Raw genomic sequence first — 27,898 nt, 5'->3', positions numbered from 1 at the left:
ACACTTTTGATCAGTTAACTAAATTGGCTCTCTCAGGACAACTCAGTTTCATTGAGGATTCAGCTTAATAGAAGTGTGTCATTACAGAACTAATGATTCCACCAGAGAGAGGGAGATGAACCCCCCTACCACAGTCCTGTTTTCACAACCATCACTTCACACACACACACACACACACACACACACACACACACACACACACACACACACACACACACACACACACACACACACACACACACACACACACAACATTAACCGCTGCTAGGACCTCAGACTGAGACAATTTAACACAAACTGAGAATTAACATATAATGGGTATAATTTAATTGTCTCTGGGACTTTAATCGCGTCAATGTTATTTTACCTTAGCCAGAGAGTGGTTTCCTGCTGCTCTCATTATTTCTAATTATGAACGTTTTTATAATTTCAGGGACTGTGATAATTCAATTTTCAGTAAGCTTCAGTCAATTTACCTACAATGATTAAAAAAGGTGATCAGATATCCACATGTCAGAGTTGGTTAAGACCGGTTAAAGGGATGGCTGTATGCGCTTCAGAGGGATGTCAGGATGCAGCCCAGCGTGGTACTGAGCTGGGAGGGACATAATATGAACTGACAGGTGGCACCGTGAGTACTAGAGATAAAACTACCATCGGCCAAGGCAGGGAACCAGCCTGCTGGTCTCCTGCATGCCTCCTGCACCCAGGTAGGACTGGACTGACCAACACTATTCAGTAGCTACTAGCTAAAATCAAAAGCTAGGACTGATTATACTACCTTACTGATAATACAAATTTAAATACTAAATGTGGAGGCTGAATGTGGTAAACCTTCAAAGCCACCCTAGCTAACACCTAACAGTCAGGCCTAAACTGTAGGCTGTATTTGTCATTCAAAGAGTGGTTAGGTAAAGGAGAGCCAGGCTCAGCTTCACATGCACGTGATCTTTTAGGGGAAATGACGCAATGCTTTTAAAAAAAGAAGCTAAATCCCCTGATATGAACTCAGAGTCACATCGGGAGGTGATTAGGGGTCAGTAAAGGACCAACTGGACAGTGAGATATTACACGCAAATTTGCTGTAGTTTGTACTGTAGGCTACATACTTTGTCCTTAACTATAGCAAAAAAGATAGATAGTAAAATCCAACAAGAAACACTGTGTGAAGAGACTCCAGTTATTTAATTGATTTCTTTATTTGTCCTTCAGGGAAATGCACGGTTCAGCAACGCTACTACATACAAATAGCCATACAATAGCAATTTATTTTTTGTTTTTGTTTCAAGGTGTTTAATAAATTCGGACATATGATATACTAAGACAACTGTGTAATTTATACTCTTACACTTAGAAAAAAAGGTTCTGGATAGAACCAAAAGGGTTCCATGCTTGCTTCATATATGGCACCCCTTAAGGTTATATATAGAACTGAAATTGGTTCCATAGAACCCAATGGTTCTACATGGAACCAATGTTGGGTCAGTGAAGACGAACCCTGGGGTTCTGATCAAAGAACCCTGCAAAAGGGTTCTATATTGAACCTATAAGGTTGCCATACAGTATATGAAGCAAGCAATACAACCTTTTTTGGTTCTATCCAGAGCTTTTTTTCCCTAAGTGTAGATTCTGCAGTTGGCAAAATACTCAACACCGCTCATCCATTTTCAAATGAAAAACATAAGCCACAAACTAATGACTCTGAACAGCTGCTTGTTTCTGGTCCAGGAAAACTACTGCACATCCATTGCAGAAAGAAAAACACATGGTTTTGCATAGCTCCGTTGTAATGTAGATAAGGCACTTCATCAAGTACTTGATTCAGGCATTTTTATCATATAATCAACATTTCCCCTGGTCAAGTCCTCTATATTCAATACTTCATATCTGAAAGCACATTACTCAAATAATTTTTTTAAAACTTTGTTAAATCACATACAGTATGCTCTCTGTATAAATCTGTCCACCTATCTTTTGGCATAAGTCTCATTTTCAACATTCTTGAAATATTGAAGTAGTCTTGTGCATATTGCAACGAGCCAAGACTCACACGTTGTCCCATAACCCCACACAACCCAGAGTTTCTCAAAAAGACCAATAATTGTGCAATGGTTTGGGGTTATGTGGAGGAAAAGGCAACACGTTGTCAAAAAAAGGAGAAAAAATTGTTAAAAACTGAAATCTGTCTGGAGAGGTTGTAATATAGTCACTTTCTTGGAGGTTGGCACTGTACCAAAGGTAACATGTACAGGTACATTTGACGTTGATGTGAAAATGGTTATTCCGTCATATGGAAGATAGCATCTCCCCTCTCCTCTAGTCTCACACATTTAGAGGAGGCAATAGGCGGTGAATGGTTACCAACCGTCATCAGCTAGCTGTTAGGAGGAAGTGGGAGTGTACCTGGAGCAGCTCTTTGTAGGACTGTAGTCCTGTCCGTAGGATGACAGCAACCTGTATGTCACCTCTATCCAAGCTGGTCCTCATACTGCTTTCTGAAACAGTCTCCAGCAGGGAAAAAGTCCCAGAGCCTCTCCTGGTACATCTTCCACACGTATGACTCCTGGAGGAAGCAGACAGACAAAAAGACTGGTCAATCTACAGCAGCAAATGAGCCGAGCCTAAAAACTGGTGAGTCACAGTTAACTTTGGGTCCTGATATGACAACCTTTTCACAGGACAAAGGGGTCAAAAGAGTGACAAGTGCCATACCTGACCGGTGTGTTCTGTCTCATCTTTGTTGATAAGGTACATCAGGAAAAACCTGTCAAGTCAAATAGATTTGAGATACATGAAAATTACCACTTGATCCACAGTCATGTTTCACTTGCATCATTCAACATCTCAAAGATCAACTGACCTCTTTCACAACTACAAATGGCGAGGAGGCAGGAGGAGCAGGAGGAAATGAAAGTCTCATTCAAGCATAATGTTCTTGATGATCTTATCAATCATCCATGTGTCTTATCCTCAACCATCAGAGTACTGAGTCTATGTGCCACTGCACACCAAATCAAAATGTGTGATGCATACATAAGATGATATCACACACCTATTTTCCAACCAACCTAAACAAATGAGCTAATCATTTTTGCGTTATATCCTCCTCCAGTTGACTGAGTGGGCAGATGAAGATCACATGGCTTCCTATTTTCCAGCTAGCTAGCACAGAAACAATAGATGAGCACTGAGCTTATAGAGGGTGGAAGAATGCTGGCTCTGAGGGGCACTGTTTGTATTTTGTTTACTGGGGCATAGATACCATCAGCTGTTGTGTAAAGCCATCCATCAGGTGGTTTAATAGTAAACAAGTGGGTATAAACATGCAGGAAGACGAAAGACCTGTCGGCTAATTGATACTTCAGAGACAAAAAAGTATAGCTTTTAAGTGCTGGGTTACATTCAGTCTAGATACTCACAGGTAGTTGGCCAAGTTGTGCTCTTGTAAGGTGTGTGTCTCAAAGCCATGAGGCGTCGTGTCAAAGTAGTCATTACCGATGCCACAGATGAAACATTTGGTCTGAGGAGAAAAATAGATGAAACACTCAAACATTGTCTTCTGTTGACCTGCACTACAGATGAAAGTAAACCAAAGTCTCTCACCTCCATATCCTCTTTCACTTGTTCCTGTTGGTCTCTCAGCTCTCCAAAAGCATCAATGATCAGACCTACAGCCACACAACCAACAGTGAACATGTCTCTTTATGGACAGGGCAATAACACAATTCTCCTCCCCCCACAGCTTTTTGTATTGCAGTGTAAAATATTGTTTGAACAGCGTCTGACTATGGGAAGCAGCATCACTTTAGGCAGTGGTGTTTAGTACTTAGGTAAAAATACTTTAAAGTACTACTAAAGTCGTTTTTTGGAGTATCTGTACTTTACTATATATATATATATATATATCTATATCTATATATATACACTGCTCAAAAAAATAAAGGGAACATTTAAACAACACAATGTAACTCCAAGTCAATCAGACTTCTGTGAAATCAAACTGTCCACTTAGGAAGCAACACTGATTGACAATAAATTTCACATGCTGTTGTGCAAATGGAATAGACAAAAGGTGGAAATTATAGGCAATTAGCAAGACACCCCCAATAAAGGAGTGTTTCTGCAGGTGGTGACCACAGACCACTTCTCAGTTCCTATGCTTCCTGGCTGATGTTTTGGTCACTTTTGAATGCTGGCGGTGCTTTCACTCTAGTGGTAGCATGAGACGGAGTCTACAACCCACACAAGTGGCTCAGGTAGTGCAGCTCATCCAGGATTTCACATCAATGCGAGCTGTGGCAAGAAGGTTTGCTGTGTCTGTCAGCGTAGTGTCCAGAGCATGGAGGCGCTACCAGGAGACAGGCCAGTACACCAGGAGACGTGGAGGAGGCCGTAGGAGGGCAACAACCCAGCAGCAGGACCGCTACTTCCGCCTTTGTGCAAGGAGGAGCACTGCCAGAGCCCTGCAAAATGACCTCCAGCAGGCCACAAATGTGCATGTGAACAGTGGATGTTGAAATGTGTCTGTTACTTGAACTCTGTGAAGCATTTATTTGGGCTGCAATTTCTGAGGCTGGTAACTAAAGAACTAATCCTCTGCAGCAGAGGTAACACTGGGTCTTCCTTTCCTGTGGCGGTCCTCATGAGAGCCAGTTTCATCATAGCGCTTGATGGTTTTTGCGACTGCACTTGAAGAAACGTTCAAAGTTCTTGACATTTTCTGTATTGACTGACCTTCATGTCTTAAAGTAATGATGGACTGTCGCTTCTCTGTTCTTGCCATAATATGGATGTGGTCTTTTACCAAATAGGGCTATCTTATGTATATCAACCTGTGGCGAAATCCTGCACTTAAGTGCACTGCCACTTTAAGAGCACATGAGCAATAGGAAGGAGGAGATAAAAGAGCTCGTTAAGCTCTATTGGAGAGAGCTCTTGTTGGCGCGACAGTTTGGTTTGTGTGTGCTATGCTGCAGAGTTTTTTTTGTTTGTCTTCACCGTATGGGATTGTACAGTTTTTTGGATCAATCCTCGGTGTGATCGCTCGACGACGTGGTTGTTCTCATTTGGGACCGCGATGGTTATGGATCAAATGGATTAGTAGCAACATTTGTTGCGAAGCGTTCAACTACAACCCAACATACCATCGGACAGACAGACCGTACACCTGCAACCTCAAAACCACAGCTAAGCCCCCTCTCTTGTTCTCTTTCTCTTCATGCTATGTTCCAGTGCTTTACACTGAAACCGACTCTATTTACTAAGTACATTGAAGTTTCATTGGAGCTGGACTGGTGTGTATATGAACACCACACATTCATACCCTCTGCACTCCTTCCCAGGAAGAAAATACAAACTATTGCAAATCCTCTGTGTGATGACTGGGTTCATTCATTATTGTATGAAGTTGCTGTTTATTTGCTCTGCCATTACTGTTATATGAGGTATGTTTGGTGGAGTTACCAAGAATTGTGGAAGGACTGATGTGATGTGGGATCTATAGGGTGTGTATTATTTTTTCTCTCCGCTGGCTATCTGGTCAACAGGCTACACTCTAGGCAGTCTCTTCTGTTGATGTGTGTGGGTCTGGTAGTGGTACTCTCGCTGTTCTACTATTTTCCTTTCGGCAGGGTTAATACCTGCCAGGCGCCCGAACAAAATCTTCTTTACCTTTCTCTAATTAATACCGCTACAGAAGTGGCGCCCGAACAGGGACTTGAAGAGAAACACCCATGACACCTTCCACACAAGGTTGAATCATGTCTTTTGTTGGAACCCCATACTGTGTCAATGTGGACACACCTAATGGTAATCGTGTTCAAGATTCTTTCATTGTGGAAGGATTCGATGAACTAATGGAGTTGGATAGCACTGACCCTAATCCCCAGGTTTCTGGCTCGCCTATAACCTCTCCACCATTAACCTCACCTCAACCTCTTCCTGTTACCCTGCCCAGAGAGACTGGGAGAGGTGTCTCTGTGATCACTGGACGACTGGAACATCAATGGACACACACCAATCATAGTTTGACAATGCAGGAGAACTCAGTGAATGTGTGGAGGCTCATCAGACAGATGTGCAGCTGCGGTTGGATTACCTTCCCTGTCAAATGGAGGAAAACCAACAACAAATTGTTCAGAGACAAAAATATTTACACGATTCTCTGAAACAGGATATTCAGGGACAACTGCACCAGTTCAAAACACAAATTGAATCTAACCATCAGCAAGTCCTAATCTATCTTGAGGAGGAACAAAAACAGAGAGCAGAGGAATCAGCCTCTGTTGTGAAGGGAGTGTGTTCTTATCTGAAGTTATGGAGGACATGAAGAACTCTCTCACAGGGGAACTACGATTGTTGATTGAACAAACTAAAAAGGACACCGTTAATGAGATGGAAAAAGCACAGAAGGCCACAGACCTTCAAATGGAAGAGCTGCACCAGGAGGAAATGAAAGGCTTTTCCCTTCTGGACAAATCTTCTGTACCTCCCTTAGGGTTTACCTCTGCCACTGGCTTGGTCAGTAACGGAATAGGAACAGGCAGCACTACAAAACCCCCTATGAAGATACTGTTAAACAGAACTCCTTCTGAAACTGTCATGCCTCCTCTAGAGCGCTCCCTCCCTATCAAACTACTTTTCCCCCACTTTTGGCAGCCCAGAAGAGAATGTTGATCCACTGTTTTTCTTATCTAAGTGTAATGATTTTCTTTCTATCCGGCCCCTTACTGACTGGGAGCTTCTTGCCATTCTCCGCAGTGTTCTCCATGGTACAGCAAGAGACTGGTGGGAGATAGCATGTGAAAACCTGGGAGGAGTTTCAAAAAATATTCCTCTCAGCCTTCCTCTCAGAGGACTATGGGGATGAACTGGCGGAACGTGTTCGTAACAGAGTCCAGGGTGAAGCAGAGCCAATACGGGACTTTGCCTTCTCCTATCGAGTTCTATGTAGGAGATGGAAGGCTGACATTACTGAGCCGGAGATGGTCAAACTCATTCTCAAGAACATGATTCCCCGCCTTGCTAGTCAACTTCGAGAACGTGTGCAGAATGTGGATGATCTGGTGCGTATGGGGACTCAGTTTGAGAAGGACTGGAAGCACCACCTTCACACTAAAAACCCTGTTCCCTCATCCCAGTATACCCATAGCTCTCTGGGGGCTAAACCATCTCAGATATTTGTACCCAAGAGCCAAGACAAAAGTCCAGTGATGTGTTGGAGGTGTAAAGTCCAACATCCTCCAGGTTCTTGCCCGCTCTATGTCCAGCATCAGGATTCCGGAAAAGGTCAGAAAGGACAGAAGACCGACAGTCTAGACAGACGTGGTGGCTTGCATACCATTGGGTCAGCCTTAATGCCCATGAAGCCTTTAGACATCACCCCTAGCTGTCTTATTACTATTCCGCAACAACTGTTGGTGCCCCTGACTGTTAGGAACTGGAGAGGGAAGGCCATAATTGACACAGGAGCAACTTACACCCTGATGCAAGAGGCCCTGTGGCAGAACATGGCATTACCTCATGAGGAGCTACAAACATGGGAGGAGGGACCATTGTACTTGGCCAATGGAGAACCTACCACCCCTTTGGGCTGGATTAGTATAATAATACAACTGCATGATGAGACTATTAAACTTTGGCTATTCTTGCAGATTCAAGCCTTGCATTTGCTGTAGTCCTTGGTCTAGACTTCCTGTTCTTCAGTGGACTGACCATCTCGATGTCCAAACCCTCCTATAGGCTGCACTCTGACTATTCCCAGCCTCATCCATTTCAACCTGGTAATGCACTGATTTCAGGCTGGAGCCTGCTACATTATGCAGAGTCCGGACAAGGTCAAGTCAGAGACCGAGAAAATATAAAAAGACAAAGACAAAAACATGTTTCACCAGTGAAGTCGGAGAACCCAACTGTCACCCTGATTACCGCCGTACCCCCCCTTCTATCCGAGAGCAAAAGCCAACCTGATGCTGATTTCTACATCAAACAAGCAGTAGAACAGGCATGTCTGTCGGATGAGGAAAGGTGGAAGCTCTCCCAGATGTTGGAGATGAACAGTGAGGTCTGCACTCTTACACTCGGCCGTACAACCATCTTCAAACACAAAATTTATACCCGGCATGATGTCCCTATTAAGCAGCGTCCCTACAGGTTGTCCCCCGCCAAACTGACAATCCTCAATGAACTGCTCAAAAGCATGTTGGAGAATGGAATTGTGGAACCGTCTTTTTCCGGATGGGCTTCTCCGGTTGTCCTGATTCCTAAGAAAGATGGTGGATATCGATTCTGTGTGGACTACAGGAAGCCGAATGCCATAACAGAAAGCGATGCCTACCCTCTACCAAACATAAATGACATACTGGAATCTCTGGCAGGAGCATCTATCTTTAGTCATCTGGATCTGAACAGTGGTTATTGGCAGGTGGCAATGGATCCCGCTAGTCAGGACAAGACTGCCTTTGTCACCCCTGCTGGTTTGTACTCCTTCAAAGTCATGCCTTTTGGTTTGAAGAATGCTCCAGCAACCTTCCAAAGGTTGATGGAGACTGTCCTGGGAGATCTGAGGGGTAGAAATTGTCTTGTCTATCTGGATGACATCATAATCTACTCTTCCTCTGTCGCGGATCATCTGAAAGACATACAGTCCGTCTTCGACAGACTAAAGGCTGCAGGTTTGACCTTGAACTTGAAGAAGTGTCGTCTCTGTTTGCTAGAACTCAAGTTCCTTGGTCATGTGGTTAATGCTGAAGGTATCCATGCAGATCCAGCCAAAGTTGCAGCCGTGCAGGAATTCCCAATTCCCACATCCCTCAAGGCTGTTCAGCGTTTTTTGGGTATGGCTGGATGGTACCACAGGTTTGTGCCTGACTTTTCAAAGGTTGCCGAACCCCTCAACCACCTTAAGAAGAAGGGTGTGAAATTCCAATGGACCTCTGCATGCCAAAGTGCATTTGAAGCACTCAAAAACAGTCTCATTACTCCTCCAGTGCTGGGACATCCTAACTTGAAGGCTCATTTCATTGTGTACACGGATGCAAGTCAAACAGGACTTGGAGCCGTCTTGGCTCAACAAACAGGACTTGGAACAGAAGAAGTTCTTGCCTATGCAAGTCGCACCCTTAATTCAGCCGAAAGGAATTATTCAACGACTGAAAGGGAGTGCCTCGCTGTGGTCTGGGCTTTGGAGAAATGGAGCTACTACTTGGAGGCGAAGATCTTCACCGTTGTCACAGACCACGCTGCTCTGCAGTGGGTTCTGGCATCAGGCAAGACCAACAGCCGTCTTATTCGCTGGTCTATCCGACTGCAGAAGTTTGACTTCATCATTGAGTATCGCAAAGGAAAACTGAACGTTGTACCAGATGCCCTTTCTTGGATTACAGAGATGTTTGTCCTCCCTTGTGCAGCACTTATACTACCGCTAAGTGTCTGGATGATTCCTTTCCTCTGGATGATGAGAGTGCATGGAGAGCCCAGCAGAAGGATGCTGCCATCATGGCGATCCACAAGAGTCTGTCTGAAGAAGACTCAAAGAGTCGTTTCAATGATAATGCAAGCCACCACGTCTGTGTGGTGGTGTAAAGTCCAACATCCTCCAGGTTCTTGCCCGCTCTATGTCCAGCATCAGGATTCCGGAAAAGGTCAGAAAGGACAGAAGACCGACAGTCTAGACAGACTTGTCACAAAACAACTGATTGGCTCAAATGGATTAAGGAAAGAAATTCCTTTAAAATGAACTTTTAACAAGGCACAGATGTTAATTGAAATGCATTCCAGGTGACTACCTCATGAAGCTGGTTAAAATAATGCCATGAGTGTGCAAAGCTTTGAAGAATGTCAAATATATTTGTTTAACACTTTTTTGGTTACTACATGACTCCATGTGTTATTTCATAGTTTTGATGTTCTTAATATTATTCTACAATGTAGAAATTAATACAAATAAAGAAAAACCCTTGAAGATGTGTCCAAACTTTTGACTGGTACTGAATATTTTTTTTGCCCTTTTTCTTCCCAATTTCGTGAAATCCAATTGGTACTGTAGTTAGTCTTGTCCCATCGCTGCAACTCCTGTATAGACTCGGGAGAGGCGAAGATCGAGAGCCATGTGTCATCCGAAACACGACTCTGACACACTGCTCGCTTAACCTGGAAGCCAGCCACATCAATGTGTCGGAGGAAACACCGTCCAACTGGCGACCGTGCAATGCGCCCGGCCCACCACAAGAGTCGCTAGAGCGCGATGGGACAAGGACAACCCGACCGGCCAAACCATCCCCTAACCTGGATGACGCTGGGACAATTGTGCACTGCCTTATGGGTCTCCCGGTCACGGCCGACTGCGACACAGCCTGGGATCGAACCCGGATCTGTAGTAACGCCTCTAGCACGACTATTTATTTTTTTGACAACTTTTACTTCACTACATTCCTAAAGAAAATAAATGTACTTTTTATTACAAACATTTTCCCTGACAACCAAAAGTAATTTTTTTGATTGCTTAGCAGGACAAGAAAATTGTCAAAGAATTCACGCACTTATCAAAAGAGCATGTGGTCATCCCTACTGCCTCTGGCCTGGTGGACTCACTAAACACAAATGGTTTTGAAATGATTTATACTTTTACTTTAGATACTTAGTATATTTTAGCAATTACATTTACTTATATACTTCATCTACAAGACCCTGCTAGGTAAAGTCCCGCCTTATCTCTGCTCGCTGGTCACCATAGCAGCACCCATCTGTAGCACGCGTTCCAGCAGGTATATCTCACTTGTCACCCCTAAAGCCAATTCCTCCTTTGGCTGCCTCTCCTTCCAGTTCTCTGCTGCCATTGACTGGAATGAACTACAAAAATCTCTGAAACTGGAAACACTTATCTCCCTCACTAGCTTTAAGCACCAGCTGTCAGAGCAGCTCACAGATCACTGCACCTGTACATAGCCCATCTATAAATAGCCCAAACAACTACCACTTCCCACTATTTATTTATTTATTTTGCTCCTTTGCACCCCAGTATTTCTACTTTGCTCACTCATCTACTGTCAAATCTACCATTCCAGTGTTTTAATTGCTATATTGTGTTTACTTCGACACCATGGCCTATTTATTGCCTTTACCTCCCTTATCTCACCTCATTTGCTTACATTGTATATGACTTATTTTTCTACTGTATTATTGACTGTATGTTTGTTTTACTCCATGTGTAACTCTGTTGTTACAACTGCTTTGCTTTATCTTGGCCAGGTCGCAGTTGTAAATGAGAACTTGTTCTCAACTTGCCTACCTGGTTAAATAAAGGTGAAATAAAAAAAATATTTAAAAAAAATACTTAAGTATATTTAAAACCAAATACTTTTACTCAAGTCGGATTTTACTGGGTGACTCACTTTTACTTGAGTAACTTTCTATTAAGGTATCTATACTTTTACCTCCCACTTGTTTTAGGGTACAGGCTGTATCTGTCTGTGTGTTCTAGACTTACTGTGAGGTGAGCAGTCAGTTTGAGTGTCTGTAGGAGAGACATGAGGCTGACTGATTGTCTCTGAGGTGGAAAAACCATTGGAAAGTTTGAGGCTTTCTGACTGTGAGAGAAACATTACTGTGTGTGAGGGCCTGGTGGAGACAGACAGAGCAAGCTATGGGTCTCTCTCTATGGGTGATTAATCCCCACCCTACACAGCCCTTTCCACAGCCCCTTACAGCCCACAGGGAGCAGGGTGACTTTGACACCAGGGAGCCAGAGTGACACTGACCCTGCTGGGTCTCACCCTGGTCCCCTTCGCTGCCCCAGATACTGCCTCCTGTGACCCAGATTAGTACAGTACGTACCCTGTATGATGGCCAGCAGGATGACGATGACAAAGAAGAAGAAGGTGATGTCGAAGAGGATGCGGTAGAGCTCATACGGGTCGCCTGCAGGGTCCTCGATCTCATCCCCGATTCCACCCCCTGCCCTCACACCAACGTACATGTGGAACAGGTAGCACTGATGGAGGAGAGAGAAACAGAGAGAAGGTGAGAAAGAGAGTGAGGCTGGATGAAGATGGAATAGATCCATTCACAAGGCACCAAACAGGATGGCTAAACTGGGCTGGTGTTTCATTAAATGATTGATTTTTTAACTAGTGTGGCCTCCACATTATGATCCAAGGACTCACAGTCATCATGTCATCACACTTCATATCGGGCTGGTTGTCATCCTCACTCTTGTTGTAGAACTTGCGGAAGAAGTTGAAGGCCACCACAGTGTACAGATAGACCACCACCGCCAGGAGACCTACAGTCAGAACCAGCTGAGACAGAGAATACCTCAGGTTACTTCCACTGTGATGGTATTAACCATAGAGATAAAGTACAAGGCAGAACTAGAGCTGTGACTCAACACTGACCCCTGTTGCCTGATAGCCAAACTGCACCCACCTGCTTGCCATTGTGGGTGACTGAGGACAGTATGGTCCGGAGTGTCTTGAAGCCCATGGCGATGTCCAACAGATGGGCAGCGAAGAAGAAGTTGTTGTAGTGACCCAGGATGGACATGGTGGTGTACCACACCAGGTACAGGAACGACTGCAGGGACACACAACATAGAAACAGATCAGTCAGATCAAATCAACAATAATGTGGTGTTATCATATACCAAATGATGCTCTTTGTAAATGTGGAACACTTACATTGTCTGTAAACACCACACCCATTTTCCAGCACTGGTACTTGGTGTCAATAGAGCTCAACCTGTCAAAAGAGGTGGATTGATGTGAATGGTACTGTTTTTGACTTCACTCTGTGTATGCTAACCCGACAACTCTATTATAGGCCACTCTCCCAGGGTCTCACCAGGACACCAGCGATGCCTCTTTCACCACCGTCTCCTCTGTGGGGTTGAAGTCCAGAGCACTCTTATCCAGCCCCAGCAGCTCTGCTATCCTCTCAGCTCCGTACAGATCTCCATACTTATTGATCACCTAACAGCAGCAGGCCATGATAACAAGGACAAACAAAGTAAATAGTAGAAATAGTATGTGCATGTTCAAGTCATATTGATCTGGTGAATAATTAATAAAAATTCCACCAATAATTAATTAAATACTGCCTACTTACCTTGCGTTTCACAAACTTGTCCCAGTAGTTATTAGGGAAGGAACTATACAAAAGAGGATGGAAAATATCATTATGACAATGAGAAGTTACAAGACAGGGAGTTACAAACAAAAACCTTGGTATTAACAAGTAATCCACAATCTGAAAACTACATTCAAATACCAAAAAGTTGATGATTATAGTTTGCAGTGATGATTATAGTTTGCGGTGATGATTATAGTTTGCGGTGATGATTATAGTTTGCGGTGATGATTATAGTTTGCGGTGATGATTATAGTTTGCGGTGATGATTATAGTTTGCGGTGATGATTATAGTTATGCTCTATATGACTCACGGGGTGTTGATGACGAGGCGGTCCCACTGTCCTTTGATGTCATCGTCTGACGGCTGCTCTGTGATGTAGAGGCCGTCAAACTCCAACTTCCTGGCGATCTCCTTCTCTCTCTTGAACACCACCAGAGGCACCTTGGGGACACGGACAGACACACAGACTGTAACGGTCGTCGTAATCCTCCTCCTCGGACGAGGAGGAGAGGCGAGAAGGATCAGACCAATATGCGGAGTGGTTTGTGTCCATGATTATTTATTAACAAAATAAACGGAACACTCACGAAACAAAATGACAAAAGAGAAACGAACCGACAAATAGTCCCGTGTGGCACGAATACAGACACGAGATACAATCACCCACAAACAAACAGTGTGAACAACCTACCTTAATATGGTTCTCAATCAGAGGAAACGTAAAACACCTGTCCCTGATTGAGAACCATATCAGGTTAAATAGATAATGAACCTAAACATAGAAACACATAACATAGAATGCCCACCCCAACTCACGCCCTGACAATACTAAACAAATACAAAAACAAGGAAAACAGGTCAGGAACGTGACACAGACAGAACATTAGATCACAGCCCCACAAGGTACTGTCTGAGATAATATAATCACACGCTGGTGTTTACCAAATACACCTTCAGAAAAAGGGGAAATAATGTATTGATGGTAGATTAGTTCCCATATTACAATATAAAGGACTAACTATTTGAAAACTGCTGTGTTTATTACTAGTCCATTATAATGATGAAACATTTATTCTCAAGGGATATTATAAATATGTTGGTATGTGTGCATATAAGTTAGTTATCTGTATGTGTGTGTCTGTGTGTCTGAAAAATGTACCTTTAGGTAGTAGTATCCCACCACACACAAGAAAGAGATGACTGTGTGTAGTATGGCCAAGAAGCGCAGTGTGGGTGCCATGTAGCCTGTGCTCTCCTGCAGGACAAAATACTCCATCCCACCTTCATCCTCCTCTTCATCAGTAGCTCCACCTCCATTCCAGGGATCTGGATCATCGTCATCCCCGTCATCTCCAGTCACCTGACACAACACACGCTCAGTGTATATCCAGGACAGCACAATAGTAACACTGTGCTCTATTTCATTAGATAGGGTTTGACTTACTTTGTAGAAGAGCAGAATAAAGTTTATGGCAAATGCAACAAACAATGCCAAGAAACGCAGGTTGTAGAAGTTTCTGGCCAGATAGTTCTGAAAAACACATACAAGCATATATTAGACAAGGATATGCCATACAACATGCAACACCACAAACACTAATGTGCTATTATGATAACAGGGCTAAATGATGTGAATGGCTATAGCATCAGTGTGTGGTTTCACCAGCATCTTGGTCTGGTAGATGTCCAGGCTAGAGAAGAAGTTTGCCATGAACTCCTCTGGAGACTCTTTCTTCAGTCCCGGTCTCTTCTTCGGGGCCTTCTTCTCCTCCGGTGAGGGCTCTGGGGGAGCGTCCTCTTTGACTTTGTCCTGGTCCTTCTTCTCCCCATCCTCTGGGCTGTAGACAAACACACACCATCAAACAGGGTGATGCACAGACAGACCAACAGACATCAAGCACCCTCACCAAATCAATTCAGCTTCTAGCAGGAGCAAAACAAATGCTGTTACGGCTCAGTCAGGTAGGGAATCTTGTGTTCACACTGAGAATCAAATCAGGTGCAATCACATCACATCAAGGATCAAGGACGCATGAGGCCACTCACTCTGATTTCTCTGGCTCGGCTTTGTGGTCTCCGTTGGTAGGCTCCTTAGTCGCAGCCTCCTTCAAGAAACACATGGAATCCTGGTAAACCCATTCATGTTCATAATGGAAATAAATAAATAAAAACTTTGGTACACCTTTTCTCTGAGCATACTGATGGACAGATCTGAAGAATTTTTTTAAAATCGCCAAAGCATTTGTCTACAATGTGGGTGTTTGATATTGTACTATATTTAGTCTTTGGGGTTACTGTTTTTTTTTTTACACATTTCATGAATCAAGCCATGTGAATACATGTTCCAAATTAAATTCCAAGACTGTTGGAAAAGCATTCCAGGTGAAGCTGGTTGAGAGAATGCCAAGAGAATGCTAAGCGTTCAAGGCAAAGGGTGGCTACTTTGAAGAATCTCAAATATAAAATATGTTTTGATTTGTTTAACACTTTTTTGGTTACTACATGATTCCATATGTGTCATTTCATAGTTGTGACTCTACAATGTAGAAAATAGTAAAAATAAAGAAAAACCATATATACTCTGACATGTACTGTGAACTGTGGGACCTTATATAGACAGGTGTGTGCCTTTCCAAATCATGTCCAATAAATTGACTTTACCACTCCATTCAAGTTGTAGAAACATCTCAAGGATGATCAATGGAAACAGGATGCACTTGAGCTCAATTTCGAGTCTCATAGCAAAGGGTCTGAATACTTATGTAAATAAGGTATCTTATTTTTTTTATACATTTGCAATCATTTCACAAGACGTATTTTCGCTTTTCATTATGGGGTATTGTGTGTAGATTGATGAGGAAATGTTTTTATTTAATCCATTTTAGAATAAGGCTGTAATGCAACTTGTTTGCTGAAGCGCGAAGGCCCACCTAAACTCCCTCCTGTATTCACATGACTTGATTAATTAAATGTGTAAAAAGAAATATATGTAATTCAATGTGTCCAAAGACTAAATATAGTGTGATACAGAAACTGCTGTAGATCACAAATGACAATGAGTTGAATCATACATTTGGCATATTTAGAACAGTTTAAATAACAATACTATATGGTTTTAGTCATTTTAATGATTTTCACATTTTCTCCAAATTCTAACTTTGACTGATACTGTCAATGTGGCCTGTCTATAGACACCAAATGTCATGCATTTACAAACAGAATTTGTTCCGTGGCACATTTTGAGAAGAACAGCTTAAACTACAGTTCATTTTCCGTGACATACACATAACAGAGGCCTGATTTTACACAGATAACCATTACTCTTTTAATAAAACTGAATGTGTGATTTCTGAGGATATTCAGATACCTTGGCCTTCTTCTGCTTGACAGCACTGGCTAAAGAGGGGGCGTCGACCCCCACCACCTCACCCATGTCCCCCAGACCTGGCTCGGGCGCATGCTTTCCCCCCTGGCTCTTGGTTTGGATGTTAAGCAGCTCAGTCATCAGATCTGCCTCTGCCTTGTCCCCCTGGCCCATGTGGCCCATCTCTGCCACAGATGACGCCTCACTCGCCTCCATCTTCTCTGTTTCCAGCACATCACCATGGATACCAAACTGTGTGGGGTCGGGCATGTTCCCCAGGATGTCTGTGACCTTCATGTTCTTGGCCCCCTCCACCAGGCCCCCGCCAAACATGGAGGACCACAGGATATGGAAGAAGCCCCACACCAGGTTATAAAGGAAGCGGAAGAGGCCCGTGATAATCATCCAGAAGAATGAGAAGAAGCCTTGGACCATCTCCCTCACACTCATCTTCCTGAACCTCCTGTACTGCCGCCTCATGTTTTTGAAGGTCAGCAGCTGGCGGAAGCTGAACAGGTTCTTCCTCATGGAGACGCAGGAGTTGGTGAAGGCGGAGTGAGACTCCATCATGCTCTCCTCCTCTTCCTCCTCTGGCTCCTCCGTCACACTCTGGCTGTCCTCGTCGTCCTCCTCGGGACGCTCCACTGCGTCAGGCTCAGAGATCTGTGAGGCCAGCTGCATCTCAAATATGGTGTCCTCACAGAAGTTGACAAACAGCTCCATCTTCTCGCTCTCTCCACCCTCATTCACCACGTCAAAGATAAACTGTCTCTTAGACTCTTTGACTTGGGGCTTCTCCCACTGTGTACGACTAGACTCGCTGATCTCAAAGTAGACCCTCTCGATGCGCTTGGCTCCGCCCATAATCTCTATGCGGCCCAGGTAGGGCTCGAAGTAGTTTATCACGCTCTCGGCCAGGTCCAGGAAGGTGGCCAGACGGGCGTCGTGAGGCATGTGTTCTGACAGGTTGGTGAGCAGGACCGCCACATTAAAGCCAATGTCCTTGGCCGGCTCATGAAAGCGCTTCACAAACTCCTCGTAGTTGAACATGTCGTTCTCGTCAGCCTCGGCGCAGGAGAGCAAGAACTCGATCTCGGACTGGGAGTACTGCTTCTGGTTCTCCATGGACTTCTGGAACTCCTTCTTGGAGATCACTCCCTTGCTCTCCGGGTCGTACTCCTTGAAGTTGTCCGAGGTGGTCAGGTCTTTGAGTTTGAGGAACATGTCGAAGAACTTGAGGATCATCTCCACATTACTGGAGGACTCCACCAGGGTGTCCACCATCTGTTTCCCGATGGTTCCGTTGACAACGTTACCTGTGGGGTTACTAAAGTTTAGAACACGTGTCAAACACAAAGGATTCGATCCGTGACACATTTCTATCTGTCCCACGCAATGATTTGGGTTGTCAATTCATTTTGGCCTGCTTACATACTGCCGTGCTGCACTACAAGTCAGCAAGCACTGTCAACATGCAGCACGACAAACTGCAGTGGATTGCCATACCCACACACAAGCCAGCCAGTGCGCTGTATCATATAATCACTAATGGCACTGACCAAATCTTCTACCAGACCGAAAGTTTAAAAGTGTTGTAGGCTAAATGTCCATGTCAAGTTCTGGTTCCAACAGGTCATTGCTGTAGCCTACAGAACATGTCATCTTGGTTGTCAAAAAGTTATAAGATAAAGTATTCACATGTGGGTATAAATTACTACTAAAGGACAATAGGACACACAAGCGAGTATAAATGAGTCAACAGCTGAGTCATCTACTTTATGAAATTAAGATGACATATGTCATTGTTTTAAGATGGTCATACTACGGATCATTGAGCTTTGTTTTTTTAATTTTAGGGGAACAATGAAAAAATGCAGTTGAACTGGCTTCAAAGTCCAGAGTTGAGTTTAAGGGGTATAGAGCCCCACACTGGAGGCATCATAATACCCATAAAACCTAGTGGTCGAATAGGGAAATGGTTCCAATTGTTTTTCCACCATTCATTTTTTCTATTTTAGAAACAATTACCTGTGGGTAATTCAGACTCAGACGAGTTTTGATACCCCTTTAGGTATCAAAACTGCCTTAATACTCCCATACATTTTTTCTAACCGGTACCTGTCACCTTCAGACGAGTCACGGGTCATAACCTGTCACCTTCAGACGAGTCACGGGTTGTAGAGCAAAACGGAAAACAACATCGTGTTCATGAGAATCCCCCCTTTCCATAGACTTTTGTAGGTCAAATCGTTCGGATGCTTCAGACGTTTTCGTGAGAAGATCGATTTTCGGGTCTGACAAACACCGTTCTAGTTCTGACACATTTCACCGCAGATGCGGAAGTGCGATATATCGGTGGATGCGGTGGATTGAGAAGCATCCAATGCAAAAAAACCCATTGATATCTCTAGATTAAATTGACATATTTTGATGGGGATTATTTTATTATGTTACTTATGGCAAAAACTAAACTAGGGTGGTTGGTCAGGGTTGATGAGTAGGTGTTTAACGCGAACATCTAGGAACCCAAAGGTTGCAATTTCGAATCTTATCACGGACAACTTTAGCATTTTAGCTAATTAGCAACTTTCACATACGTACTACTTTTTAGCTACTTTGCAACTACTTAGCATGTCAGCTAACCCTTCCCCAAACCGTAACTATTTTAGCTAACCCTAACCTTAACCCTTTAACCTAACTCCTAAACTTAACCCTAACCTCTAAACCCTATCCTAGCTAACGTCAGCCACCTTGCTAGAATTCTTAGCATATCATGTTTTGCAGATTCGTAACATATTGTACGTTTCGAAACTTTTTAAGATATAATACATATTGCAATTCGTAACATATATGAAATGGGTGATGGACACCTACAAATTAATACATCTAAAAACCTGTTTTCGTTTTGTTATTATGGGGTATTGTGTGTAGATTGATGAGGATTATTTTTTATTTCATCAATTTTAGAATAAAGCTGTAAGCAACAAAATGTAGAAAAAGTGAGGGGGTCTGAATAATTTCAGAATGCACTGTATGTATCTCTTGTTTTAATATGTTAAAATGCTATATATAGCACCCTATGCACATAAGTGGACATTATAAAGGGACATATTATTTGTAATAAAACAATGGCCAGTTTGGGTCACAGTTGTATGCAGGTTTTTTGATGTTGTAAAAACAAACATAATAGGCTATGTCAGGCCCACGAATTCGTGTTTTTTCAATACGGCCGGTGGGCTGATTGAGTGACACCCCTGGTTTAGAACAAACAATAGAAAGTACAAAGTAACCATAATACAATCTGCTAATGGAATTCTCCAGGTAGAATGGATAGGTGTTTGATATCATGTAATATCATTTCAAGTAAATACATCTGTTTAAAGGGTTTTAGGCACAAAATGGATAACATAGATAGAGCATATGCTGGTAGCGAACGTTCTATCAGTGCCTCCAGATATGACCACAATGTGTTCCATGATGAGTCACGACTGAGATGAAAAGGTAATAGAACCTTCCAGAAGGGAGAGCATCATCACGATCATGTCCTTCTGCAGGTCCAGCAGCTCCTTCAATAACTCAATCTGACTTGAATCCTGGGGGAGAGGAAACGAAAGCAACTTTGTGACACATCCTTCACCACATCAAAAAGGTTAGCGCAGCTCTCTGTCTGGGGCCAGTCCGCTGCTAATATCCCAGCATGGCATTTGGAGAGATCAAGGCCCTCTGAGAGCGCTAGGTCCCAGCCATCCATCAGCACACAGGCTAATGTCATTCTGTTGGGCCCAAGCAGATGGCTGGGAGGGGCTGACTCATTTTGGGCCTCCTTTGAGCCGGCTCACGGCACATAATAAATCTGAGGAGGGACTTTGATTAGCTTAATCAAAACGCGCCCAGCCGCCCTGTCAATCTGTCCACCTGCAAACAGCCCTGCCCCTCTGGATAACCCTGAGATAAACTAAGACGGTACGAGAGGTTTCATTCTGATCCCATCTGGGTTATTGGCTACAAAGCACATCTAAGGTGTCTGGCTGTGGGAGTGATGGATCACAGCCTTCATAACCTTTCAAATTAAGGCAGGGAGAAAAGCCTGTCAACTAGACATGCTGCAGAGTACATCTCTGAGCTAAGAGAGACCTCTAGTGGCAACACAGCAGATTGTTGAACTCTATCCACATATAGTTTGATGTTGCATCACATGAATCAGATTCTATTCAATTTCATATCTGATGACATAGATTGAATATTGGCTGAGTAAAAGTGAGTTGATTAGGAAATTGTACTGAGTTGTATTACCTGTGACAGCTTCATCTGCATATTGGCAAACACATGCAGGAATCCCACCACTGCATCCCATAGCCTGCTGTGTGCCAGACTCTGCTGGTTCCCAATACAAGGGCCCTGGCATCACAAAGAGAAGATCACTAAAGTCAGGACGATTGGATCACCATGATTAACCATACAACACATTCCTGTCTGTGAAGGCTAGTTTCTTCCAACCCAAGAGTCTTGTGTTACCTGTATGTACTCAGTGAGAGAGTTGAAAATCTGCTTGGCCACAGCCAGGGCTTTGGAGAAGTTCCGCTGGCCAGCCTCATCCATGATGTCTTTCCCAGAGTAGTACCAGTAAAAATCACTGATGGATTCCTAATATTGGACAAATCAACATCAAACACATGATACTGTAAACAGACATTACACAAAGCATATGGGGGATAGTATTTTACCTGCAGACGGAGCAGGTAGTCCACAGTGCTGATGATGATATTTACAGTGGTCGTGTTTCCTGTTTGAGTCCGCAGGAAGTTTTGGAAGTCTGAAGAAAGAAAGTGGTCAAATACCAATGGTTAGAGGATCAGGTAATGATATACGTAGTAGATTGTGGGCAGTAAACAAATAATACGGATCTCTCAGAACTAAATGCACAAGTCACAGGTAGGCTAGAGTACCTTAACCAGTATTGAGGTAAGGTGTTCTAGAAAGTTTTGGACGTACCGTTGTTGTGTCCCTCACAGAGCAGTTGCAGAAACCTAAAGAGATCCTTAGTGAACTCATCGTTTTGCAGTACTTTGGAACCTGGACACAGGAGATGAGATTGACGACTGTCCCCTTTGGTTAGGAGGGGGCTAGAAATCAGGCAACCCCCTCAACCTGATCTAACACAAGCTTACACCATGGCTAGCATAACTTTCACTTCAATACAAAGCTGCTATCTAGTCCTCAAGCTCCTAGACTAGGAGACTTTGTCATGAAAGTATATGCTCCCTCTGAGATATTCATATCACTTTCTTGATATACAGTACATACTGTATGCAGGGAATGATGTTCAGTATACAACTGCATGGCAGAGCTTTGTTGTTCTGTACTTCAGATCCAAGCAAAGCTTTGGGAATGTTATTCTTCCTAATTTACTTTATCAAGTAATATTGGTTAGTAGTATCAACATAAAAGAGACAGACAAGTTTCCACATAGACCACAAGCACTAACTTTGTATAGGAGGAGACCACAAGCACTAACTTTGTATGGCAGGAGAGAGAGTTAAGAGTCTGTCGGGGTCTGATGCTATGGATTGAACAATCTGACCATATGTCTTATTGGAGCATGCATGTGTTCCTTCAGATCAGTATTTTATTATTACATTCCAGACAGAGGGGAGGGAGAAGGGTTGGGAGCTGGACGGAGAACAATCAGGATGGCAGCATTGCGAAATGAGTAGAATCTAAACCATGTATTTACCCCGCTCACTCACGTTGACTGCGACCGATGAGTTAAAATATGATAAGAAGAAACAAACAAAAAAAGCAGACATAAGCAAAGGAGAAGACATTGAGTTTCAATAAGAAGTAAGGAAGAAGAGAGATATATCGACATCACTTTAGGCGTTGGACATACAGTAGACATGCGGTTAAGAGTCTCAGGTAGGTAGTTCTACAGGTTCTGCTGCACAGTTTGGCAGGACTGGTGTTGGACAGGGGGTGAGAACACTACAGGACTGCAGTCACCATCACTTATGCCTGGTTACATGAGGTTGGAATGAGCTGGAGTATCTAGGAGAACATAGCCATTTACTGTATGCACTCCATTAGATCCAACCGCTTCTATGGTGGGTGATCAATTGTGTATAGATCTGTTTTCTATCTCGTTGACAGACAGTGCTCAGATGTCACATGACTGAAGAACATACAGTAGCACAGGCTCATGAACACAGACACAATGACATACGCGACATGGAGATGAGCTTTTTCATCACAAACATAAGAGCGAACGTGGCGCGCTAATGCTGCACCATGTATCTGGAGTAGCCCTATCACAGGCCTTCTTCTAACACAACAAAGGCATGGGACAATCATTAGCTGGTGGGTTGGACATCGGCTGACCAATCGTAATGACAGGTGGTGTATCCTTATGGACTGCTGTTATTGCTTGCTTATAAATATGAAGGAATAGCCTCCAGATGTAATCTTGACATGACCTCCATCACAAGGTTCAGTAAGTCTCCATTAATGAATTCAGTTTCTGTATGGACCGATTCAGAATTTACAACAAGGTGTTAATAGGAACACAGTGACCACTTGGTGTAGCACAAGCAGTAAAAGCAACCCACCAAAAATCATATTAGTTGAATAATGCAATTTTAGACAGGCTTTGTCTGTGAGCATTCACTGGTTGGCAATCAGAAGACAGGTCATTTATGACCCTGTGGGTGGGTGGGAGGAAGTGGGAGGGGTCAGATGAAATCAACATGGAGTCTTTAGAATTATATATTCGTTCTCTACTTAATATTTATATTTTATACTTGTTTATGGTTTTAGACATAACAAATCTGTACGGAGCATCATGGTTCAGCATTCACCAATAGCACCAAGTAGACTTGACTCTCAAAGGTAAGAAAATAAATTGTTATCTTATCAAAACGCATCTACAATTACTTTTCATTAACACAAAACAATTCTAAGATATGCATGTATTTAATATATCAGAATTCAAATGTCATTCCTTTCTGACAGGAAAGAGAGATTACTGTGCATATGTCTGTCTGAGGTAGTCTAGTGATTCCCCTCACTTACTTGATCCTTCCTCTGTCACCATCCCAAGACCTTCCGCTTTGTTTTGCCTTTCGAATGCATTCAAATCCAGGACACTAATGAATTTGAAGGAAAGAGAGCCAATGTGGTTTATATCTTTTAACATGTATAGTTTTGCTCTGTTTGAATGTCAAACAGTCAAAGATTTGTTTGTGTGTTGTGATATCATTTTACCTGCAAGACTGCATGAGTCCTGACAAACTCTTGAAAAAACCAGCATCTCCTTTTTCCTTCAGATAGTCAAGCATTTTCTACAAAAAAGGAAATACACAAAACAAATTGAGCTGTACAGTGCCACTGTACATACTGAAAAGATTGATATGGGCCATAAATATTCTGATATACCTGCTGAACCAGTATGTTGCCTCCGTTGAGTATAGAGATGCCCAGCTTCAAGGTAAAGGTCACCATGGGCCCAAGCGTACCTAAAGAGGATAATTAGGGATCATATTGTGTGTGTGTGTATATGTATGTATGTATGTATGTATGTATGTATGTATGTATGTATGTATGTATGTATGTATGTATGTATGTGTGTGTGTGTGTGTGTGTGTGTGTGTGTGTGTGTGTGTGTGTGTGTGTGTGTGTGTGTGTGTGTGTGTGTGTGTGTGTGTGTGTGTGTGTGTGTGTGTGTGTGTGTGTGTGTGTGTGTACCTTTGCTGGCGCTGATCATCTGTAACACCATCTCAGCAGCTCCTCTGTCATGCAGCCTGGCCTGCTGGTACAGGGTCTTCTGTTTCTCCATCTCTTTTTCCTAACAGGTCAACAAACATCATGTAAACACACACCATGTAAACAAACACAGCTCCTTACAAAACCATTGAAACTAGTCAAATCTAATATCTCGATGGGAGGTCCAAAACACCTCAAACGTTTTCTCTTTTCCTTCTTCATCTTCTTCTTCTTCATCTTCTGCACAACTCTAAAGACAAAAGTTTTGGTAGTCAGATCTCTGGTAACCTCTACATGACACTAAAGACATGTATCCAAAAGCAGATTCATATAGGCTTTGTACCTTTGCCATCATGTCTGCATACGCAATATACAAAGGATCCTCTTCCAAAGAACTGAATGGAAAAGCAGAATAAACATGTGTGAATGAACCTTACATAACTAAACAAATACACTCCATAATAGACACATCTCTCAGGTGCATGACTAAGAATAAATGTGACACAATTACTTGTGCTCGAGGGCCTCTCCCTGTGTGGGGAGAAATGCTGCAGTGTTTTAGTTCAATGCGACAGTTTATTAGCCAAGGGATACACCGGCAATATTACATAGCACAGATGGAGCTAGCAGCACGATGCCAGGTGCCTAGGTGTGTGTGTGTGTGTGTGTGTGTGTGTGTGTGTGTGTGTGTGTGTGTGTGTGTGTGTGTGTTTACCTCCGCTCAGTGAGCGCATTGTGACTGAAATGCAGGATGAGCTGATGAAGAGGGTCTGGCTGCATCTCTGCCTCCTCCTCTTCCTCCTCCTCCACCTTCAGTTGGGTCTTCTGCACAAACACCCAGCCACACATCAGATTACCACCCTACCCTGAGACCCAATTACCTGTCATTACAGCAGTGCCCTTTACCCTCTGAGAGTGACAAAATGTGCCTACACTGAGTTGATACACATTTTAAAGATCACAATAACTTTACTTTGAATTAGTGAAATTGCAACAAATAAAGTTAGTTGTTCAAATTACACTGCAACACGCTTCAGGAATAACGGTTACCAAGGCCAATCTACTGGGCAAAAACTGGTTGAATCAACATTGTTTCCATGTCATTTCAACCCCAAAAATATATGTGATGACATTGAATCAATGTGGAAAACTGATTGGATTTGCAAAAAGTAAGGGTATGGTCTTTTTTTTCACCCAACGTTTAACCTTTAACCTAAATGACATTGTGAATTTTTTTGTTGATTGCACGTTCAATGCACATTAGTTGACAACTCAACAAAATGTGAATCAAAACTAGACGTTGAACTCACGTCTGTGCCCGGTGGGAAGGTATGAAGCAGAAATATGGATAAGTTACTATCCATATGCAGTTACCATTGCCATTATATAAAACAGTCTCCTCTGTACATCACTCACCTTAGAGACAACAAGGAGTACTTGATCAACAGAAGCACATTGGAATGAAAGATGCAGAATGTGCAGTCAAACCCTGTCCCACCATGTTGCTTCATTACTAGTGTGATGGCCCATTGAATCACAGACTGAAAGCATTCCGGGTATGACACGCCACTCATCAGCAGACCATGCAGGCCCACACACAGGGACATACACACAGTACATTCAGATGGTACAGCAGTATCAAGGTTAGCGGTGTGAAGGTGTGTGTTCAGTAGAGATAAAGGGAGGAAGATGGAAGTTAAGCATGACTCTCCATGAGCCTGATCCATACTCTATAATACTTTATACTCGTCTACCACTTTATCCCTGAGCACCACAGATACTCTCCCAATGAAGAGAGGCCACCAGGAAAGGATGGAGCAAAAATAGTGGTAGAGGGAATACTATTCCACATGGTCATCTATTTTAGGATGTAGCCACTTTCCCTACATCTTAAATCTATCATTTTTGTAAAAAGGCTTATAAAGTGTTATAGAGTGTTTATAACCATTTTTCTTCATTGCTGTTTTGATAAATGTAGCAGGTTCTTACACAGGGCGGCATGGGGTTTTGAAGAATTTCAGAGATATCTCGAATCAAAGTTGTAAAGAAAGCAACCCTTACACGGACATTATATCTTAATTCTTTGATTACAACAAATTCCTCAAACGACATGACTATGACACTATACTTTGTCCATGCTGCAACAGAAAATTTATGAAGGACGCCACACCTTCCATAAATTTCACCAGTAAGCCGTAGCATCGTGGTTGGATGCTCTCTTACCCCTGTAGGAAGGGAAACAGCTCTAGAAACGGACAACGGTACAGTTACAGTACAGCCGGCACTGACATCCAGGGTGATGTCATGCGTGCCCACGTAGGCGTTTCAGTTTGCAAGGGACAGAGCCAGGGGCAGAACATGGATGACTGGCAGAACCCCTGCGGCACTTGGCGGGCATTGTACTGGCGAAGCGTTCGTGTTGTAGCACGGCCAGGTGAGGACGGAGAAAAGAGACTAGCCCCACAGAGAGAGCACAAAGAGAGGGCTGGGCACTGGGGTGGACAGGTACAGTACTTACTGCCAGGTCCTGCACTAGCTTCTCTTCAAAAGAGTACGTCTCTGTTTCTATCCATATTCTCTGATAGCCCAGGAGGAAGAGGTTAATAGAGCGATGCCTGGGGGGGTAGAGGGAGATTAGGAGGGTTAGCAGGGTGGACCAGGAGGAAGAGGAGAGGAGGGGGGTATTACGTTAAGAACGGTTAATACTGGTTAGTATAGGGCAGGGCTTCCCAAACTCTGTCCTGCTTTCCCCCTCCCCTGGGTGCACATTATGGTTTTTACCCAAGGAGCACACAGCTGATTCAAATAACCAACTCATCATCAAGCTTTGATTGTTTTAATCAGCTGTGTAATGCTAGGGCAAAAAAACAAAAAGTGCACCCAGGGGGGGCCCCAGGACCGAGTTTGGGAAATCCTCATATAGGGCACTGGCAAATCCAACTGGTCACCATTGAGAAACACCTTGGAAGTTTGAACTGTACCCCCCCCCCCCCCCATTTCATAAACCTTTCATGTATACACCAGTAAAAATGATCACAGGACATATTGATTCTAGCAACTTCTACAGTACACTGTAATGATTAAAGCTAAATAAAATATATGGTATATAAATTACAGCGACATCGGTACAGAAACCTATAACTTAGAAGAAAAAGCATTTGGTCAGAGTGAATATTTTAGTGATGAGTGTAGCTTTATAATAGGCGGACCAGTCAGAAAGCCTGCGGGATCACAGTATGAGAGTTATAGTTATAGTACAAACCATGGCTGGGAGGAGGGGGGAGGAACAGGTCACAAACGTTGTCTGAACATTACATTACCGTTAGCATGGAGAGCAGACTGTCATAGTCTGTGTTCTCATGCATTTTTTCGAGCCAATAGTGTCGGTAGGCGTTCAGGAAGTAATTATTACTTTTGTGCCTGAGGGGAGGTACAGTATAGTCATTCAGGAGAGAACAGAGAGAGGGTAAAGTAGCAGAGACAGAGTAGTAGATATATTGTAAAAGGGTGGTAAGCCACTGTCACACTGGTACAGAGAGAGTTATGTGATAGTATTAGAGGTGGAAAGGAAAAGTACACTGACATTGCATCAAATGTCCTTAACATTTCTAGATTTACCCTGACTCAAAAGGCCAGTGCTTACTGATTCCTCA

At 43.2% G+C, this 27,898-nt stretch overlaps 1 protein-coding gene across 10 annotated transcripts in view; it reads right to left on the bottom strand.

The window, feature by feature from the left end:
• Positions 1-1,180: 1,180 nt before the first annotated feature.
• The window catches only part of LOC129812846 (ryanodine receptor 3-like), a 199,661-nt gene continuing 172,943 nt past the window's right edge, over positions 1,181-27,898 (bottom strand). For 3 of the 10 annotated variants that reach the window (XM_055864766.1, XM_055864768.1, XM_055864770.1), the window contains exons 74-103: positions 27,566-27,665; positions 24,961-25,070; positions 24,589-24,640; positions 24,439-24,495; positions 24,228-24,327; positions 23,919-23,998; positions 23,748-23,824; positions 23,556-23,629; positions 22,225-22,242; positions 21,483-21,563; positions 21,215-21,303; positions 21,006-21,134; positions 20,784-20,888; positions 20,002-20,083; positions 16,494-17,806; positions 15,173-15,231; positions 14,790-14,964; positions 14,571-14,657; positions 14,286-14,486; positions 13,437-13,567; positions 13,102-13,144; positions 12,838-12,965; positions 12,675-12,735; positions 12,424-12,570; positions 12,162-12,296; positions 11,833-11,989; positions 3,604-3,668; positions 3,420-3,520; positions 2,713-2,764; positions 1,181-2,563 (exon numbers count right to left, since the gene is read on the bottom strand). In XM_055864766.1, the coding sequence (XP_055720741.1) occupies positions 2,468-2,563; positions 2,713-2,764; positions 3,420-3,520; positions 3,604-3,668; positions 11,833-11,989; positions 12,162-12,296; positions 12,424-12,570; positions 12,675-12,735; positions 12,838-12,965; positions 13,102-13,144; positions 13,437-13,567; positions 14,286-14,486; positions 14,571-14,657; positions 14,790-14,964; positions 15,173-15,231; positions 16,494-17,806; positions 20,002-20,083; positions 20,784-20,888; positions 21,006-21,134; positions 21,215-21,303; positions 21,483-21,563; positions 22,225-22,242; positions 23,556-23,629; positions 23,748-23,824; positions 23,919-23,998; positions 24,228-24,327; positions 24,439-24,495; positions 24,589-24,640; positions 24,961-25,070; positions 27,566-27,665 (4,105 nt within the window). In that variant the 3' untranslated portion in view covers positions 1,181-2,467. Of the gene's footprint in view, positions 2,564-2,712; positions 2,765-3,419; positions 3,521-3,603; positions 3,669-11,832; positions 11,990-12,161; positions 12,297-12,423; positions 12,571-12,674; positions 12,736-12,837; positions 12,966-13,101; positions 13,145-13,436; positions 13,568-14,285; positions 14,487-14,570; positions 14,658-14,789; positions 14,965-15,172; positions 15,232-16,493; positions 17,807-20,001; positions 20,084-20,783; positions 20,889-21,005; positions 21,135-21,214; positions 21,304-21,482; positions 21,564-22,224; positions 22,243-23,555; positions 23,630-23,747; positions 23,825-23,918; positions 23,999-24,227; positions 24,328-24,438; positions 24,496-24,588; positions 24,641-24,960; positions 25,071-26,763; positions 26,861-27,565; positions 27,666-27,898 lie in introns of all 10 variants that reach the window. The other 7 variants (XM_055864769.1, XM_055864771.1, XM_055864767.1 and 4 more) reach the window with 4 other exon arrangements.

Source organism: Salvelinus fontinalis, chromosome 16 (genome assembly GCF_029448725.1).
Source record: "Salvelinus fontinalis isolate EN_2023a chromosome 16, ASM2944872v1, whole genome shotgun sequence".
NCBI lineage: Eukaryota > Metazoa > Chordata > Actinopteri > Salmoniformes > Salmonidae > Salvelinus > Salvelinus fontinalis.
Note: the sequence above shows the minus strand (reverse complement) of the source record. Positions and strands in the feature narration are given on the sequence as shown.